Source organism: Epinephelus fuscoguttatus, linkage group LG18 (assembly GCF_011397635.1).
Source record: "Epinephelus fuscoguttatus linkage group LG18, E.fuscoguttatus.final_Chr_v1".
Taxonomy (NCBI): Eukaryota; Metazoa; Chordata; class Actinopteri; order Perciformes; family Serranidae; genus Epinephelus; species Epinephelus fuscoguttatus.
Genome location: NC_064769.1, coordinates 8,617,898 through 8,639,589, shown reverse-complemented (window position 1 = coordinate 8,639,589; position 21,692 = coordinate 8,617,898). Strand labels below are relative to the sequence as shown.

At 39.1% G+C, this 21,692-nt stretch overlaps 1 protein-coding gene across 6 annotated transcripts in view; it reads left to right on the top strand.

The window, feature by feature from the left end:
- Positions 1-21,692, top strand: part of mast4 (microtubule associated serine/threonine kinase family member 4) — a 132,915-nt gene that overhangs the window by 19,464 nt on the left and 91,759 nt on the right. For all 6 annotated transcript variants that reach the window (XM_049603477.1, XM_049603476.1, XM_049603475.1 and 3 more), the window contains exons 2-3: positions 6,615-6,768; positions 13,837-13,970. In XM_049603477.1, coding sequence (XP_049459434.1) covers positions 6,615-6,768; positions 13,837-13,970 — 288 coding nt within the window. The remainder of the gene's footprint in view (positions 1-6,614; positions 6,769-13,836; positions 13,971-21,692) is intronic.

Here is a 21,692-nt window from a genome sequence, read left to right as displayed (position 1 = left end):
CTTAGCAGAGCTGCTGTCCTCCATCAGGTCACTGTACATGTGCCGATGTATCATTATGTTGCATGGTGTTCAGACGTTAAGGTTATAACGCCCTGTCCTGATGGAAGATGCTTCTGGTTTTAAACAATGCAACTGAGAGTTTACCACTGATTGTTTCACAGCAGAACTCTAAGCTGCTTATAGAGGCATTGCTTGGTTATTATGTTTGCTTTAAAATGACATAACAGTCTGTCCATTCCTTATTTTGTTGTGATTAATCTGAATGTATTTGCCATCAAATACCTGGAGACAGTTGCACCAGCTGTTTGTAGGTTCAAACTGTGTTTGGTTATTGCGTGAATGTTTATTAAATAGAGATTAACACGCCAATAAATTGATTGGGGTTGCACCACATAAACTAGTACCTTCGTACATAATATCTTTTATTGAATATTTATACGTATTGACAGCCATGTGTAACTGTTGTGACACATCTGACATGACATTTGATCAAAATTAAAGATGTATTTTTAAAATTTCATACTAGTTATACAATATACCTTTCAGTAGGGTGTAAATCACTAGTTCCATCACCATACAATATTATATCGATTTTTTGGACAGTGATATGATATTTGCCAATACCACAAAGTCTGCCACAATGATACAATTTTAATTGTATCATTGTATTATGTGGCAGACTTTGTCTGCTTTTGGCCATAAAAGGAAAAAAAAAACCCCACACACATAAATAATTGTAAATAATTGCAACCAGTTAATTGGAGATAAGTTTACTTTATTTGACTCCACTATCACACACAAAACATGACTTAGCAGCAAAAATATTTAACAAAAGTAGAAAATCTAGATCAGTAACAACTGTTAAGGTTGACCAAACAAATGTTTTTGCTAGTCATGGTTATATGATTAAGAACTTTTAGATTGCATAAATTAGCCTAGGTACTAGCGTACATTCTCATAGCTTAACAAATTACATGTATTATGTATACTTTTTCTCACTTGCTGCTGCTTTAAGTCACTGCATATCCTGACAGAACAGCATGGTTTAATTTGAGTCCACAGCCTAACATTGTTGAAACAGAGCAGCTAAAGTTGCTGTAGCGAGAGAAACCAGTTAGCAGATTGAGATCCCCTGCCAGGTTTGTCATGTTTTCTGACTACTTCATCTGGCTGCATTGTTTAGATATGGCATATACTTCATCTGTAGACCCATCTTTTCTCCAGATTTCCCAATATTTCCACACTGCTGATTTTTTTCTGAGAGGGCAGTAAATACCCTTTTCTTTTGCTTGGCTGCTTGCCATTATCTGCCTGGTGCTGTCTGACCATGACACAGACGTGCCATGGGAATTTCAAAATAATGGCGTATATAAAGATTATGATATGGATTGATGTTTTCACTTTGCATCAATGATATTGGATCATTGAATTGACACATTACCCAGATTGTTGGATCATCAAATCCCCACCTCTCAGTAGAAAATTTGTAAATTATCATTTAATTATACAGTTCCAATAGATGGAGTTGGTTTCCTGTTTGGAAACTGCAATTTAATCAAATAATTTGAAACAGAAGTGCAAATGAACATTTGGCTGTGACACTACTTCATCTCAGCCTTAACTGTGGCTAAATATTAGATGGCGGCTGTGTGACTGTTATTGAGTCTAACTATACCAGCTGTAGTGTTCGAGAAAGGCTCAGCTGTGGTTAGACAATGAATTCATTGTAATAAAATTTTAACAAACACAGTAACAGGGGCATCTTGCAATGTTACATAAATTCCTCCATTCAAAAAAGCTGTTACAGAGGAAACGACTAGTTTAAAAAGTGCACTTCCTTAACACTTACTTAGGAGTCTTACACTGTTCTGCACAGATGGAAAGTTTTCATTCCGTCCTCTTTTTTATTACCCCAGCATGAGGTTATATAATAAAGCACAGCTGTACGTAAAATGTGACCATGTGCTGTACTGTATGTGCCACCTCAATATAAATAGAGTTGATGACTCTGTTTAGACATGGCTGAGAGGTAGTGCATGTTCTACCATTTAGCTAATGGCTGCCTGTTTCTTTACCTTTCCACATGTGTATATCTGAGCATTACTGCTACAGTTTCGAGAACTGAAGATATAGTCACAGTAATGTCACATATAGTAGCCTATGTTTCAGACAAACAATAATCAACACTGTTTGCAGAGCTCTGTTATGTCAGGATCATGAGATCCTGATGTCTGTTTGTGCTTCAGGTGTAGCTGCAAATAATCAATTGCCTTAAGACTATTTGCTCTCAATTTATTGTTTTAGAAGTGATGATGACTGAAGATCAACTTTACTGGAAAAGATTCTGTGTTTCTATTGGTTAAGACAATTAGTATGCACTGTCTCATTCTTGCTCTACATTTTTTGTAGTCATGAGAGGTCAAGCCATCCAACAGTTGATCTCAGTTGTCCTTAATGTTACTGGGATCATGAATCCTCCCAATAGAGAAACAGAGAGTATTTCCTTCCACAGAATGCTTTGAGCCATGTATATCTTTGTATTCTCGGGGAGGGCCTCTTCCTCACAACCGGGCATTGTTATGTGGTCTCAGCTTGTTGCAAGGTCATTATCTTCTGAGAATACTATAGGCTGGTGCAACCTGTTGTGATGCATAATGCATTATTTGTAACTGTTCGTATTCCTTGATTTCAACAGTTGCATACTTATTTACTTTTTCACTATAACTATATGTTTTGCTACTGCTCTCTCTTTGACAGTATTTCTGTTGTAATATTCTGAGTATTGTGACAGAAATGTCCTGTTTCTCCTTGAAAAGCCACAACAGTTATGGGTGTGGCAAACTCATAAGTCTTGGATTGAGAAAGTGATTCATATCCTACATTTTGTGCTAAGCTGTGAGCTGAACATTATTTGGAGAACACCCTGGGAATCCCCCTTCTAGAGATCATATGAGTAGTTGAGTCCTCCCATAGGTTTGCCTGAGGTAATAGATTTGCAGCTTTATGTCTCAGTTATCATGTCTCCTTCTTGTACATTTCTTTCCCCAGATTTTTACTTTGGGCTGTTCTTTTCTTTCTTAAACAAAAATAGACTTGGCTTCAGTGATGCATATTTTCAGGTTGTTGTGGTCTCTAAACACTATTTCTCATCTCAATTCTCGCTCACAACATGTTGGCAAACCACAAATTATGAGCCATGTTTTCCTCTCTTTTTTGTCGTTTCGTGCCTCTGGTCCGCAGGTATCAGTAATTGTTACCATGGAAACATGGCTATTAGTTTTGAGTTAACCTGGGGGTAGGTTGGCTAACTTTGTCGACATAAATCTATAGTTATTTTTGTGAAAGTTCCTTAAGGCATTTGACTAAGTTAAGAGTAAAATGAAGACTGGCCGGACACTACAAGACAGTCTACAATATATTTGTGAAACCTGCCTCTTGTGCTGATTTATCTCACTAATGCCTAATCACTGGTAAAGTATAAATGTTTGCAGCTGGTGAGACTATATGAGCTCAGTTTGAATTTCCCCAAAAAAGAGAGCAAGAGTGTCATTTCCTCAGATACTGTACTGACATTCTGTGTCTAAGAAGGCCAAAAATATGTCAAGAAGCCTGCGCTAGCATTAATCTATGAAATATTTAAATACACAATTTTGTGTAATTATCAAAAATTGTAACTATGGTATACTACAGTATAGATGTGCTAATTGACTAACATTAACCCTGTAACATTACCCACAGCCTTCCTGGTCCAATCCAGCTGTCTCTTTTATGCCCCCATGTCAGCAACAGCTACCCTGGAAATCCAGAGTTCTCGCGAGAGCACAGTTTGAATTTGCTCAGCGAGTCACTCTGGCAATCAGTAATGATGCTCATTACCCATGCCCTTGTAGCCGAGCTGCACCAATCACATCAGTGTATCTGATAAAGGTGGGCCAGAGGCGAGCTAAACAGATGACGACAGCGCTACAACGACGAAGTCTGGAACCAGTCAGTAAACATTGCAAGATGGCTACGGATGAACACCAGTTGTTTGAAACAGCTTTGGCCGCTACAATGAACGAGTTAGACTTGGCTTTTTCTCTAAAAGAGGAACAGAAGACGGTGCTCGAATCTTTCCTTTGCAAGAAGGACGTTTTTGCTGTTTTGCCGACCAGATATGGCAAGAGGTTGTAATGTTATCCAGTTGAGTGCAGTGATATTTTCAAATGCATGATTGGTGTCGCCCCTCGAGTGGGGCCATTTGCATTACTCATAGCCAGACCCTAAATCTTTCTAGATTTGGGTCTGGATTTCCAGGCTAAGCAACAGCCATGGTCGGAGGTATTATGTTTTTGGGTTGTCCGTTCTTTCATCATACATCTGTATATCTTTCCCATATCTCAAGAACACCTTGAGGGAATTTTCTCAAATTTGGCACAAACGTCAACTTGGACTCAAGAATGAACTGATTCGAAATTGTTGGTCAAAGGTCATTAGGACCTCACAAAACATATTTTTGGGAAAAAATTAAGAATTCATTTGCTAATTATGAAAAACAAAATTCACACAAATATCTAATAGGATAAAATGATGAAGTGATGACATTATATATCCAAAAGGATAAAGGTCAGCTTTACTGCGGCATCATAATGTTCTGCAAAAACACTTTTCTGGCCATTACTTAACATCATAACTCAGGAACAGAAGGGGAGACATTTGGTCAGATACTAAATTGGTGACACTTATCTTGGGTGTCCACTAGGGCTGCACGATTAATCGTAATAAAATCGTGATCTCGATTCATATGCATATGCCATCAAATTTTTCAATGACGGCGATTCTGCCGGCCCTGCCCATGCCGGGAGTCGGGACATCATCTACATGAAAACAAGCGCTCCCAACGACGCAGCGTTATACTACGTGATGTAGAGCGACAGCTGGCCGGCAGTTTGGAAAGCAGCGAGACAGGGAGGAAACACACTGCTAACTGTAGCCTCAGTTTGTGCCTCATACAGATCTGCTGGTAAAATTAACTTAGCGTTAGCAAGTGTGATAAAAGACGACAGAGAGGAAACCAATTTATTAATTTTCTGTAGCAGTAAACACATGGGCCAATAACAAATGAGTTAACTAACTATGCTAAAGCTTTACAAGCTATTCAGGGCTGCCGACGATAACATTAACATGACGAACAGCAAGGCTACGGCTAACAAGTTAATATACTGACACTCCTCAGACAGACACACACACACATACTGAACAGCCTCTCAATCCTTAGCCTCTAACGTTAGCTCATGTACAACACAGGTACCACACAAAAACTTTTACAAAGGGTCATAATGTGCTTCTGGTGTCTGTCAAATCGCCAGCGAAAATTGTTTACACTTGGACACGGAGAACAGCTGCCTGCTCGCATGCGACAGAGATCCTCTTAGAAGAAAGACGGATCACTCTGCTCTGCCGCCAGGAACAAACTGGGAGGCAAAGATCCTCTGTGAAGAAGAGGGCTCACTTTGCTGCAGGGTTCACCAAAACGTTTTTTTGTTTTTTTCTTTTAATAAATTGAACACACATTAAAGAACATACAAGATCCTGTAGAGAATTAATACATATAATACAATACAATAAACATTGTCAAATTAAATGAAAGAAGAGGATTTTTTTAAAGGCAAATAAAATACTTGGGATTTATGTAAAAATATACATAGAGACATATAAATAATTATATAATTAAAGATATGTAGGCTATGTTAGGTGAATACTCCTGTCAAATGCATGGTGTTGAAACATTTAATTTTGACTTAATTCCAGGCCTGGAATACCTACCTCAGAAAAATGTTGTTCAACATTGATATTATTGTTAAAATTGTTCAAAAGCTTTAAGACAAGACAAGACACTAAAGTTTATTGTTTTTACGGTCAGTGTCAGACTGTCAGCTGTTGCATTTAAGATAAAAACAGGAGTGTTCCCTCTCTGCTGACCAGAGTTTATGTGACTTGTGTCTCTTGTATCAGGAACAATCATAGGTTTTGTTATTTAATGATATTTTTGTATTATTTATTTATAATTTTTGTTACTTTTCCTTTTGTATCAGGAAATAAGCGCAATATATCTTTATGTTGAAAAAAATTGTGAGAGAATCGTGATCTCAATTATAAGCCCAAAAATTGTGATTCTCATTTTTTCCAGAATCGTGCAGCCCTAGTGTCCACCTTGAAACTGTGCTGATTGTATAGATCTTTTGTGCTACCAGGGCAAAGATGTGTGTGAAGCATCTACAGTTTTATAGACATGGATGTAAACTGCAAGTGCAACTGGATTAGTTCACAGAGGCATACAACCACGAGGTGGTAGTTCTAGTTTTATTCAAAGCTCCACAAAGATGTAGAAGGTAGCTCACTTTGATACTCAGGCATTGGGTTCCTCTCATTTGTGGTAAAGCTTAGTGGTACTTGGTTAATTGATTAGTACCACATACGTTTCCACAAGCTAAAGTATGCAACACACTGATAAAGGCTTCATTTGTTTTGTTTGTTTTTGTTTTGTTTTGTTTTTTTTACTTTGAATGAAACTTAGAAAAATGTGGACCTCGACTGAAAATGATGTACTGATCATTTTCTATCTTTTCCTCTAGTTGGACAACATCCTTTACCCTCCCTCAGCGTACCTCAGGAAGTCCAGTAACCCAGAGTTGAGTCATGGATTAAATCCTGCCCTCAAATTTAAGCGACACCTCAGTGAGGATGGAAAACACATTCGGAGACGGAGCCTCGGGGGTGGTCTCACAGGTAATAATTCCATGTATAGTCTTTCCATTTTAGGTTCTGACAAGTATTTGTGCTGCTTTCGGCTACCAGATTGATGGATTATAAGCACCAGATGCAACACCACATTATTTGTATGTTTTACTATGAGGTTTAAAAAGTTGCTTCTATATTAACAGCCTTTTTCACTGATCCTTGTGTTCTTGGCCTAGGCAAAGTAAATGTATGGAATAAGAGTTTCAATATAAATGGTCATAAACAGCCACAGTTTACATTTAGTTTTTTGCTCCACTTGGGAGGACAGTATATGTTAGCCTGTTGTTTACGGTGGAAAAACGGTTGGTTTTCCTCATCATATTAATGGCCACAAACCAACGACCATCTATCATTTTTGGATACATGGAAGCTCCTTAATGCGCAATTAATACCCCTTAATGGGTCCAAAGAGTAATTTCATCCAAATGAAAAACATGTTTACCTCTGAGCTTTAGTGATATCCAGCCATGGAGATAGTTTTATTTGTTTATTTGCTGTGGTTTTGATATCACAGACTTGTGCCACCATCCCAGAACAAAATGAGTGGAATTTCAATTGTGGAGTTCAAAGCAGTGAAAAATGACTTGAAAAATGTCTTTCCAGAGCTGCCTTGGTAACTCAGGATAATCAGGATAAGCCACAGACCCTGCTGTGAACAGTTTTCAGCGTTTCCTATTTTTTGTGGAGAAAATAGCTCCCTAAGGACGTGCTTGGAAGCAAAAACTCCACTTCAAACATTTGACTGTTTTCAGTTGCAGCAAGTAGTGATAAACACTCGCCATCTGTCACTTAAACCTGGCTCTGAGAAGAAAGAAACAATGACAGCGTCACACTTGGCAGGACATAATTCAAAAGTGCATCACAGATAAATTTGATGAAGCCATTAGGATTACATCATCATCTGCAAACAGAAGAGATGTGACCCAACTGTCATCAAACTGGACATCCTCCAGACCTGCAAAGCGTCATTTCAAGATCATATCTTTCCATCCAACATTTGCTACAAATTTAAAGGCCCTCAAAACATATTGTCTCAATCAGCATTTCTTTATGAATGATGGAGTACTACAGGAACACACACTTTCCTGCCAAAGTTGGAACAGTATTAATCATTTCACATGAGAGATTTTTCATCCTCCCATGCTGTTTTGTCAGTGCTCCTCTTGCTGGTTAGAAGGGAAGAGGACACAGTTGGAAAAAAGTGATGTCATATACTTAAGACCATTAATCAGGATTTAGCAGTATTTGAATCAAACTGAGATGACAGCTGTAGGGTTTGAGCATATAAGTTATAGCGTTGTTGTAGTTTTGTGTGAATAAATGATAGTTAGAGATTAATGAGCTTTGACTGTTGCTTAGTTTGCCATGAATATTTGATGTTTGTGAAAAATGCTATTAATTATATATTTATATATATATACTATATTTAACTAGGAAGTCAAATTGAGATTAAAACTTCTTTTGACCTATCAAGACACGGTAATAGCAGCAACTAACAGGAGAACCACATCAAATCACAACAGCAACAAATTAGAAACCATGTTTTCAGGGACTTTCAAAGAAAAAAACTGCACAGTCCAAATAGTTGCAGGTATTTTACTCAGCAACTTCCTCTTCTCAGCTATTTGCTGTTGGCTAAAGTATGGACTGTGTGGTTAAAAACATCCATTTGGTTTTGAGGTAATGTTTTCGGTTGAGTTTGGTTTGTGTGTTTGTCAGCATGATTACAGGAGAAGCGCTGGCCCAGTCTTCATGAAACCCTTGGAAGGGTGTAGCATGGGGCAAGAAGGATCCCATTAATTTTAGAGGGGATCTGAATCATAGGTTGGACACATGAATTACGTTTCATTTGCTTTTCTAGTTGTTATACTGTCACAATGACTGCTTTTTGTGTGTGCTCCCATCATGAAGCGGACTGTGTTCCTGTGATGAGGAATGTGTAAAGTCAGCAGAGAGCTGTCCCCTCGCAATAGTACAATTCATTGTGTGAGGATTTGTGATTAAAGTTAGTAGGTCAGTAGCAAATCCTGCAGTGTGGACTTCGAGAATACAAACTACCTGAAGAGATTTACTTTTTCTAGGTTGAGTTTCTATTTGAATTCTCAAGGACTCAAGAACATACAGCACATCCAATTTATATTCAGTTATATCCAAGGGATCTCTGACAGTTAGACAAATCAGGAAAGAGAAGAGCATTGCTCATACAAAAACAGTTGGTTCCAATCTGCCATTGGTTGTGGAGTGTCTGACTCACATGAGAATAGATAAATTCCTCTCTGGACAATTACAGCTCCTCTATTGTGATTGCAGCCTTGTTCATTTCCATTTAGAAAATTGGAAGACCGTGGGCTGATTGTCTGTTTTAGGGCTTTAAACAGCTTGTTTTTCCCCATGAGGTATATGTGGAGGACTTTTGCCTCACTGAATAAAATGTTGACCTTTTCACAGTCAATAAAAGATTGTGTTTTCATCTTGTGCAGCTTTGAATGAATGCATTACCCTTTACTAATCGCTCTACATTAAAACAAAAGGATAAACAAACATTAACCTGAAGCATGTCAACTTCCACTGACTTTATTGTGCTGTTAAAAAATAAGATGAGTGGGATTGGGTTTTCTTTCTAGTGTTGATTTTAACATAATTTAAGTTGTTTTAACAGTATAGATAGTTTTTGCTTGTAGCTAGCACAGTGCCTGAGGGCACATAAAGGAATGGATGTACTTTAATGTTAAAATCATAATTTATTATCATAAGATCAAACTTAAAATTGAAAGTTGAAGCTACAGTAGGTAGAAAGCCTGAAAATGGTTGATTTTTGAATCTCATCTGAGTTAAGTTTCGTTCGTCTCCGCCCTGAACCCCTCCTACCAGACGAGCACGCGAGTATTTTATCCTACTTGGTTCTATTTCTTCCTCTCTGGGAGCCTTGGCTCTCCCTCACCGCGCAGCAGCCCTCCCCATCCCTCCCTCGCGGCCCCGCACATATACCCCCGAGGCTCAGCTCTGCCTCTCCACGCAGCAGCCCTCCCCATCCCTCCCTCGCGGGCCCGCACGTACTCCCGAGGCTCGGCTCTCCCTCTCCGCGGAGAGCCCTCGGCTCCGCTCCCACGGCCGACCCTCACGCCCTCCGGCCGGGCCTGGCCCCACCTCACCCTTCCCCTCCCTCCGGGGCTCCGGGGAATCGAGTTCTGTCTTCCTTTTTTTTGGGTTGTTTAGCCATGTAGGCAGTCGTAGCCAATGCTGGAATAGCTATTTTACCTGGTGCACTGTTCGCCATTGCCGCTTGCTCTCCCCTTCTGCCGGCGGCACGGGAACACACATATGCAGTAGAACAGCCAATAGGAACGCAGTGGTCTGAGCTGACCTTTGATTGGTTGATGCACATCAGCACGATACTGATTCTTTAGAGGCTGAACACAGAGCCATGGTGAGGTGCAGAAACCTATTGTTTGTCTCAGACCACTTGATTTCCATTATGCTTAGAGGATATTATAAAATTTTTACTCAATTTTACCAAAACAGTGTTGCCTACTGGAGCTTTAAACAGACAGACAAATATATGTTTCAGCCTAAGTGTGCCTCTGGATGGTGTATTATGTAGCAGGAAACTGAAGCCCCCCCACCCCCCACCCCCCCGGAAAATAACATTATTAGACTAACTAATACAATTGAATCTTTACAATGTAATAAAACTAATTATGTCCACTGATAATACATTTTTAAAAAGTAGACTTGTATTTTAAAGGAAAGGGGATTTAGTCTTCGTCTGTGAGGGGATGATAACATGACTAAATAAAGTTTTATTGGTTTACAACAATGAGTTTCGCTTAAGATGCCTGGAAAGCCCTTTGGTGAGTTTCGCAGGATGAGTGACCATAGATGGCCTTGGCTGAGATGCTTTTATATAAAATGTCCCAAATGATTGAAACCCAGTACAACAGTGACAGTGTGTGTAGAGACTTTGGATTAGTTGGTTTATCACTCACTGCCAAACCTTGTGCAGATGCCCCTGTTTCAAGCACACCTGTCTCACCTCTCTGAATGATGATGTGAAAAAATAAACAAACAAATCAAAAGTCTCACGTTATGATTCATGCAGGAGAAGTGTGCTTGAAACAGGGGCATCTGCACAAGGTTTGGAACAGAGTGGTCTGACCTTCCACATACCTGTGTTGAATGTAAAATAAAAAGCGTAGGCCCTCTACCCATTTCTCCTGAATACTCCCCTTTCTAAAAGTGTTGACTGGTGCCTGAAGAGAGATTTCCTTTATGCCGGGATGTGATGGGTTCTAGTGAGGAAAGCTTTTGCCGGTAAGGAAGGAAGGAAGGACCACAGTTTTCCCTCCTTATCCTGTTTGGTTCCCCTTCAGTTCTCTGGATTTTACTACAGTGATCACAGTGTGACCATGAACAAAGCTGTAGCACAGTACATGTGAGATACAGAACTGAGCCATAGTATTAACTGAGATTTTTCACAAGTTTTCAGAAAATTCTAGGAATGACTGTCATTTGCATGGCAGTGAGGAAGAAGACAAGACTTATGGCTAAAATGATCAGGGGCAGTGTAAACTTCTGCAGCTGTAGCTGTTTATTTATTTGCAAGTGTTTTTGGAGGCATATCATGCCTTTAGTTGAAAGCCAACATTGGAGAGATAACAGGAAATGAGGGGTGAAAGAGACAGGGACTGAAATGCAAGAAGGGTCTCCTGCCGGACTCCAACCAAGGAGGATGTTTCCACTGGAGTGTCCCTAAACTGTGTTTCGTAATGCATTTTTAGAACTGTATAGCAATTACAAAACTGAGTCTGACACATTTGAATTGCTGAATTGTCATTTGGTTTGTCAGACAAGTCTGGAACTAAGCTGTACAGGTGGGTGTAAATTGGTTCATAGACAGTTTAAAGGTAACTAAATGAGAAACAAGAAAACAACTGATGAATGAGGTGAAACAAAATGGAAATTCAGTTGGATTTTCAGGCTAGAGCCACGCACTGAAGGAACACATTCTTCTATCGAACCAAGACGTAGCCAGCCGCACAAAAAAAAAAAGGCTGAATATATATATACATATACATATATAAACAACCATCTATTGGACATTTTGAAACCATACTTTTTTTGTCAAAATAGCGACACAGTGTTAAATGACCCCAAATAAAATTAATGAATGATGATGAATCATCGATAAACTATTTAGATTCAAACTAGAATATGCTTAAACACTGAGTGTCCCTTTTTAGTATCATTTATGTTTTTTAAAATTGTACAAAATTCAAAATAGGTGGTTGTTTATTAACAGTCTGTCTTACAATCATACATTTTACATTACTCTTCACAATGTAATTATTTCTGTAAACAATGCACTTGCAGTAAAACAGCAATAATGTTTGAAATTAGTCATTTTCAATTCAACTTTTGCTTTTTGATACTGAATTTATAAACTTGCCTTCTCCAGTTTAAAAAAGCGTAACACACCTGATGATGTGTGGCTTTAAGCCATGTGAACTTGAGCGATTACCTTTATGTTCTGAGCACAGTCTACTTATCTTCCTTTCCTTCACTGTGCCAAGATTGTTAATCCTCTTCTCTGTCTCCTGCAGTGTTTACATGAACAGGAAATGGAAGTATACACATGAGGATACAGGATGACAACACTTCTATAAATGGTTTTACAATCTATGGAGTGCCAGCAGTGCAATAAGATCTGATTCAGCTGAGGTTGCTGATGTTGTGTTTTAATGTTAGCCTTGCTTTGGTGTACTGAGGTTTCAGGATTGAAGAGAGCAGATGAAAGCAGCACTTAGTGCCATCTAGCTGCCGCCCTGGGGGCTGAGAGTGGAGAATTTAGTCCAGTTTTACAAAGAATATTCTTACACAGAAAAACACTTGCAGGCAGATCCATTTACTTGCCATCAGCAGACTTTGGAGTGTGCTGGTGCTTTGATTATGTAATGTTGGGATTGTCAGTGATCTCATAATGGGCTTTCCCCCCCTGTGGCCTATTTAACCCTTTGACATCCTGCATGGCTGTACAGGGTCAGGGGCTTCAGCTTTACACTCTTAACAAGAGCAGACAGCTTGGATTAACTTATGTTACTGTAGTGTCATTTGACCTGTACTGTCTCTGTTTATTCTGTCTTGCTATAGGTTGGGGGTGGTGGAATGTGACACTGTATTCCTTGTGACAATAGTTTTTAAAGCCCTGCATTCAAAATCCTACACATGTACAGAAGTATTATTAGCTAAATGTAATTGAAGAAATGTTTCACTGCTGGAAGGATGGTCTTTTCATGAAATGGGGCTGTCTGTGCAATAGAAAAACACAAATGCTTTTTTTCAATATAGGAAATAGTATGGCGTCCACTTCCTGTTCATAAATTCTTGTAATACAGTCAAACAGTGCACTAGAATATGTTTCTGAAGACATTTTAGGTAAGAAAAAGGCAATACAGTAATCAGCACTACCTAGTTTTACATTCTGATCAGAGAGAGAAAGAGAGAGGCAGCAGGGAGATCTGAGTGCTGGTAAGATGAAGAGACGTGTTCCACAGTTCATTTAGATATACTACTCACATTGTTATGATACAGAGTTGTTGGAAAATTGAGTATCCCATCCAAGTATCAAAAGTAAAAGTTAGCATCATGAATAGAAATGGCCAGTCTGACTGATTATTGTGTATCACATTATTTGATTTTTAATACTGATGAATCAATGTGTAAGCAGCATTTTACTGTTGTAGCTTCTGGAGGTAGAGCTAGTTTTAACTACTGTATAGACAGTTGGGTATTTTAGTTCGGTGGTTCCCAAGTTAGAGATCGGACCCCTCAGAAAGGTCACTAGATGAATCAGAGGGTCAGTGAGACGATTAATGACATAGAAAGGAAGAAAAAATAAAGTTATGCTACACACATTCATGTTCATTATTCAATTCATCATTCATTTTTTGTTCGCTTTTTTGTGAAATACTGAGTCATTTCACTTCTACTTCTACCTAAAAAAGTTATTCAAATTAAACTATCCGAGATGTAACTGAACCTTGTCCTGTTGCTGTGCAGGAAAGTACCTTCTGCTACCCACCAACCCCCAGCAGGCACAGGCAGCATTGCAGCCGTCATCTGAGATCTCTAACCTGGTCCGTATGTGTTCCCTGAACCTCGGAAAGTCGGACCCCTCCCTCACCTCAAGCCTGGTGAGTACTACTTTGGCGATGACAAAAGCTACACTCTGTGCATTTCACTGAACCAGTTATATTTGGTAATAGGCAATTTTTGCTTATAATCAAAATGTCTGAATAAATAATATTCAATACTCCATACTTTGGAGTATTGAAACATATTTTCCAAGAGGATAATCTTTAACATGTTTCTGAGATAGATGGCCAGAGGTTAAGATGTGTGTGATAGTCCTGAAACTTTTAAAACAGAATTCAAACATAGTGCAATAATACTTATGACAACACCCATGTACATATATACACATACATATTCTTTTCTTATTCTATTCCTACTAACTAATCCCTGCTTAAATCCAATGTAACATACACAGTCCTTTACAGAGACAAAATGTAAAGTACTGCAAAAATGGTTTGTACAGAACTCCATTGACCTAAATGTTGTATTTTTTTGGACAATAAAGTGAATGGATCACTGCAATAGCATTGCTTGAGCAAATTGATAAAGGAATAGAGGCAACGGGCACTAATATAATTAAAGACCTAACAATGTTCATTTCTATTCTTAAAGGGATAGTTCGACATTTTGGCAAATTTGCCTATTGCCGTAATCCCTATAGTCATATGAGTAGATACATTACCTTTAATTGTCAAGGCCAAAACACACCGGCAGCGTACAACGCGTGTCAAAACAGCCGCCCCCATTATTTTCTATTTACAAACCCACACCAGTGGCGGCTCGACGTGCCACGTCGCGGCACTTTACGCTATTGTCCTATTTTTCCAGCGTCACTGCCCTTGAAAAAGCACTATTTTGTACTTCCCAGCCTAGCGGACTGGAGTGTGCAATAGAAATCCGGTTGACGCCACGCAGTGCGACGCTTTTTGTGTGTGTTGGGGGCAGCACTTGACTCGCGTCAATGACGCTACCGGTGTGTTTTGGCCTTCAGTGCCTGCTGTTCTGAGATCAGTGGGGCAGAGCTGCCTGCTGAAATGGAGGTGAACGGTACAGCCCCCTCTCTCCCTCAAACTAATCAAATACACCATCAAATGACTCCAAAACGCTCTTGTGGACAATACATGGCTTGCACATTCACCACGCTATGAAATAATAATGTATAATTATAGCTGCTGCGCAGCAATGGTCGGGGCCAGGCAATTTTAGGCAAAATTAGGCAATTCTGAGCAACACACACACTAAAACAAAGCATATCACAACACAGAAGTTACATCATATAATTATGGCATGCCCTTCAAATTGTGGACGAGTGGCTGAAGTGATCAGACTCATAATATACAAAGGAAAGAAAAAACTCAAGAGCAAGAAAGTAAGAATAACATTAACTGCTAGCAATTATGAACAAACTGGCCTGATCTAGCTTAAAGCTAAACATTATCCATGGTGACAAAGATGAAAACATTTTTTAAAATGTAAAAGTAGCTATTGGATAGACTCTGCATATTGACTGATAGCTAAGCCACATAAACAGGGAAAAGAGACAAGGGATAACAGGGAAAAGTGTTGATAAAGAGTATTTGTCTCTCTGCAAAACTGCCTGGATCATAATTATTTTAACCTTAGTAGTCTCTAATCCGCATAGCATGATGCCTGAACATAGGACTTTCACATTATAATTTCCGTTCTGCCTTAGCTGAGGCTAAGTCTTCTATCTCACTGAGCTAATTGGCAAGTGACAGTTCATGTGTGGCTTCACAAATTGACTAAGCCAAGCATCAGGGTGCCAGACAGTAGCCATCCCTGCCATGGAAAAGCAAATTTCAAAGTGAAAGTTCCAAAGCTGTAGCACATATGGTTGATTTGTTATGAATTTTCAAAGTTTTGAAATTTAGAGGCTTGCTGTAGTGCCACCATCATGACTATTATCTTGTGTTTCCAGTTGAGGACATCTGGCATGAGACTGGACCTTTATGAAAAGTTTGGGTAGATTTCTCATATGGAAATGTTGCACAAGCTGAGGCTTGAACTCACAATCTTCATCACCAAGAACCATCCTCTATCTCACTGAGCTAATTGGCAAACAGAAATGTCACATGTAGCTTCACAAATTGACTAAGCCAGTCACCTGTGTGCAAGACAGCAGCTGTTAGTGTGTAAAGGCAGATTTCAGACGGCTGTCAAAAATTCAGTTATTAAGACAAAAAATCCAAAAATACACAAATTGCATCTAGACAGCATGGAGATGTTGGTAATTTGTTTTTAACAATGATTTATTGGCTCCATAAGTGAAAAACTGATGTTTAAAATTGCCATTTTTGCATTGACTCCAATTGTTCACATTAGAGCAAAATTCAAAATGCTGTAAAAAAAAATTCAGTTTTTGAGATAAAATTCTGATATTTTCCAAACATCATCTACCATGACTCCAAAATTTTGTCATTTTTTTTAATGAACATTGAAAATGTATTTAGCAAGAATTTGCAAGTATATGTTTACAATACCGTTTACAGTCAAACATTTTGATGCAATGTAGACTCAATTTTTGATAAATCAAAAATCTGTGTGGATCGTTTGTGTAGGACAGTCTAAAGATGCTTTGTAGCAAGTTTGGTGTCAGTTGAGCAAAAATTGTGGGAGGAAATAGGTTTAATAAGTTTTACAGTTTTTGAAAAAAAAAATGGACTTCATAATTTGCAATAGGTTTAAATGTACAAAAGTTTCTTCAGTATTGGGGCTACATTTCGGTGAAAGTTGCAAATCTGTAGCACATATGGTTGATTTGTTGTGAATTTTCAAAATTCTGAACTTTAGAGGCTTGCTGTAGCGCCACCATCAGGACTATTGGCCTGTTTTTGCAGCTGAGGCAATCTGGCGTGTGACTGGACCTTTGTGCAAAGTTTGGTGATTTTTCGTGCATGGGAAGTAGGATTTCCTTGGAAGAAGGAGAAGAAGAAGAACATGCAGCAAAACAATAGGGTCCTGGCAGCTTAGACTGCCCGGCCCCTAATTAAGTAACATTACGACACATGAAGCAAATACTCGGAACTACTTTCTTGAGTAAACCACTGAAAAGAGTGACACAATGCGCACCTGAGACAGTGCTGTAGTTATTGCTTGCAGCCTTGCATTTGCGGTATCGTCAGCTGGACGCACCAGAAAGTTTGAGAAAAGTTTACAGAGTGTTGTTGTAAATGGTTTACACATGTATTGTAAAAGGTTGCGATAACAAGCCGAAGACATGGAGCAGAGTGACGTTTCACGTAGTACCAACCAAAAATACGGACAGGATGAAACAATGGCTTTTGTGCTGGACATCGACCCCCACAGGCCTGTGGAAATGGTCTGGAAAATGTTCGTTTGCTCCAACCGTTTTTTACCGGAGGACTACAGTGAAAGAATGGAGCGCAGAAGCTCAGGAATGGTTCAAACGCTTTTCTTGAAAGATACTGCCATACCATCTGTTGGCATCACAAAACGGGCAGACGTGGTAAGTGATTGTTGTGTATTTTGCTCAGCAATCTCTCTGCTGTAACGTTACCTCCATGTTGAGTAACATTAGCCTACAACCCAAGCATGGTAAATAAGGCTAAAATGCAAATGTTGTTGTGGTTATGTTATGGATAAGTGCTTGCCCAGAGCATAAAGTGAAGAGACTTGTTCTCCTCATGTTCCGGTGATTATTTTGAGGCATACTCTTGTCCCATCCAACCATCAACATATGTATGTAACATTCAGTCACTAGCCACTTTGTTAGGTACACCTGTGTAATCTAATGCAATCCAGTAGAACGACTATACCATGATTTTTTCCCCGAAGCTTATAAATTTACAGTTATTGTTGACCGTCTAGAAAGTGGTGATTCTACTTTGTTAATTATTGAGGTCATAGTGAATGGTGGTGGTGTACTGGGGTGGCCTTCTAAATTTGTCTAATTGAGGAGGACAAAATATTAGGAACACTTTTCAATATATTGCACTCCAGTACACCAACACCACCCACTACGACCTCAATAATAAAGTAGAATAATCACCTTTCTGACAATGTCAACAAAAACTGAAAATGTAAAAGCTTTGTAAATGTATAATGTGTGGCAGAGCTGTTGTATTGGATTGTATTAGATTGCACAGGTGTACCTAATAAAGTGGCCAGTAAACCCCATATTTACACCACCAGTCCATGCTGGCTCTGGGTCTCCCCTCAGCCCCTGGTTGCTCGGCACGTCTTGCTCTCTCTTCTTCCAAAACCTGTAACTCTTCCTCTGTATATTCTGGCTTATTCTCAACAAACTTGTTTTGATGATGGGAGTAACTGCAGTAAACATACGCTGTTTGAAATCACTCCACCCAGCAAGTACTGTATGTCTGGAATGTAGTTCCAGCTGTGCATTTGGCTTCAAAACAACTCTGTCTGGTAATATCACATTATTATTTCATAGCGTGGTGAATGTGTAATCTACAAGTTGTCCACAAGAGCGTTTTGGAGTCATTTGATGGTGTATTGATTAGTTTTGAGGGAGAGAGGGGGCTGTACCGTTCACCTCCATTTTGTGCTCCGAGCATCAGGCAGCTCTGCCCCACCGATCTCAGAACAACTGGCATGGATAATTAAAGGTAATGTACCTACTTTGCAATAGGCAAATTTGCCAAAATGTCGAACTATCCCTTCAAGTCTTCACATGTGAAATACAAAGTGAAAAAACATTTATAAAACAATGAAAAACAAAGCGTTGTTACAAATGTCTGGGCCTAAAGACAAACTCCATGAACAGTTTTTCCAGAGGCTGTATGCAGAAGAGTCTTCAAAATAATAATTCAAATTTTGAAACAAAAAAGGAATGGCCCATCGTAGTGAAAAAGATAAATTAGATGTTGAGTAAGACACTGTGAATTGTGACTTCATCAGTGACATTAAAGCACAATTTTGCAACAAGACAATACTCACAGTATTGTATATGTTTGGTTTTGTCTTAAATGAGCTCTTAATGCTTATAGTTAATTAGATGACCTAACATAACACCTTGTGACCAAATACATTCTGTGAACACATACTTTATGTTTCAACATTTTCAGATGAGTATATGACATCACCAAGATGATCTTGTCGATGCTTATACACAGAAGTGTATTAGTATAGTTGTAATAACTCTGTCAATGTTGCAGATTTATATAGTTTAGAAATGCTTCTATTTTTATGGATACAAAACAAAATAAGTCAGGCAACATCAGTGTTCATATTTATCAAGGATATATCAAGGATTATATACATTCAGAAAGACAACTATGTATTGTGTCATGTCATGCCTATTTAAGTTACAAGAATGCATGCATTTCATGTCTAGATGCTTAAAAATGCAAAAGTGACAAGTCAAACAAAAGAAAAATACAAGCACATTTTGATGAGGTTTAAACTGAATGATGTCATGAAGACAGAGGTGACCTTCAGCTTGATCCTGCTTTGTTCTCTCAGATGACCCTGACAGATACTCTGACTTGGTATATTGTGATCTTGTTGTCTCAGGAGTGAGATACAATCAAAATCGGAGGCTAATCCAATGCTGTTAAGCTATGAGTCATCCCCAGTGTGTGCACGCTATCAGTTAGAGAAAAGGTTAATGTAATAAAAGGCGTTTGTGTGTGTGTGTGTGTGTGTGTGTGTGTGTGTCTGTGTGTCTGTGTGTGTGTGTCTGTGTGTGTCTGTGTGTGTACGCATAAATGTGTGTATCTGTGCTTGTTTGTGGGTGTGTTGCTGTGACAGTATGTAATTTCTGTAACTGACACCTACACCATTAATAATCTGAGTGATCTGACCCAGAAAAAGGCACTGTAACCTGATCTGTAAGAGTTCTTAGTATTTCTTACATGGCTCGTGACATCATGGTGAACCTGTTTACACTAATAACATAATACCATTAATACAGTATGTGATACAGGTACAAAATAGCTGAACTGATTCTGGACACTGGGGGGCGCTAGTGCATTTTAAGTGTCTAGAACTAAAACATGTATCCTTGTGCTTTGAAAGACAAATGAATACCTTTGGCTATTGTGCCCTGCAGAGGGTATGAACACATGATTTCCTGTAACATAATTGTCCTCCAGTGGATGAGTCCTTCAGTCAAAGTGTTGATTCACTTTAAGCTTTACAGCTTGATAACCTGAATTACTTTTTATCATCTTCAGCTTTGCCAGTATTTTCAGATATTTGTGTTTTTATAATAATGCTCTACAGATGCCTTACTGCAGGCATTATTTTACTTGCTAACCAATACAGAAAGGTTAAAACAAGAGATCAGCTACACAGCAGTACTCCATGAGCTGGTAGGGATTGCGTATATTGCTCCAGGACCCTTCAGCAGGGGAGGTGGAGGGTTTCTGGCCACATGCAGTTCCTCCACCTACCCAGGAAAAATTAAACAAGACAAACATTACATAAATCTATCTGCCAAGGCAGATTTGCATGCATCCACTAAGACGTTTCATATTGGATATAAGGAGTATTTGATATAAGTGCACTCAGTGCACCCTGAGCTTTGAATCAGTCAGACGTTAATGGAGGGGACTCTGCACTCGCCTCTCACATTAGGCTGTAAGGTCATGGGGACCCAGGAGACACAATTTTTTCATCAGACGTCTTTCAGGAAATGGGACCACAGATAGATGGTTGAAATTGGGCTTTTTGCTCAGGAAGGGCATTGGGGTGCATTGCATACCCCCTCTACTATGTGCCATGCTGTACCCCTCCATCTCCAAAACTGAGTTTTCATGTTCAAAAAAAAAAAAAAAAAAAGCCAAAAATGAGACAGATTAGCATTTAGTGCATCCACTGCAAGAATGAAAATTCATTGCATGTCCTTACTGTAAGAGATTGCACACTGAAACACATCGCCTTCAGCTCTTGTGAGGATGAGTCCAGGCATCTATCTGCCACAGTTTTTTCCCGTTGAATAAGTTTCCTCTGGTGAAACTCATGATTGCCAATTCAATGAGTATTTTTATTCTAGACCTTTTTTTTTTTGTACTTTATAATCTTCCCACACTCGTCCCTGCAGTCATTTCAGTGTATACAGTATATAATCAAGTATCCTCTGTAATATGCAGCTCAAATGTTTTCTTATCCTTATTCTTATTCTCAATGCTGTTTGCGTGCCCCTAGTGACTCTGTGGTTGGCACCGCAAGAAAATTAGATGCTGGTGACCGCTGCTCAGATATCGTCTTGTGTAGACACAAGCTGAATGGCTGATGTGTTGCTACATCTCTACGGTATCTTTTGGAGTCGGCTGCTTTGACGCCTCAGGGGTTCATCTACAGCCACTGTATTATCCTGCCTACAGAACATGCTTAGAAAACATGGTGAATTGGTTGACCTTGGGAGAGAAGCAAAGAGATAAATGCCTTAGTATCTAGCCTCTGAATGAAGGTGCTTTTTATTGTTTCCCTTTTTTGTTTATTAACTCTCAATTAGTGCGCTCTTCAACTATTAGAGTCCCTCTTGTCTTTGTTTTGGAGGCAATATTGAACACTATAAATTAGGTTCAAATAGTATCTTCAGTGTATTTATAGCTAGCAAGATGATGCCTATCAGTAATACAGGCAGAGTGGCATATTTGTCATAATGATGCTTATATGACTGGGAAGCACACCAGTCTCTGGCCTCAGTGACAATGAATGAATGGAGGGCTGCCAGCATGCACTCTGTCATGCTGCTTCTAGTGTGCTGGGCATGAGCAATGGTGTCAATTCTAACCACCGCCAGATTTGGCAGATATATTCATGTCTGAAGA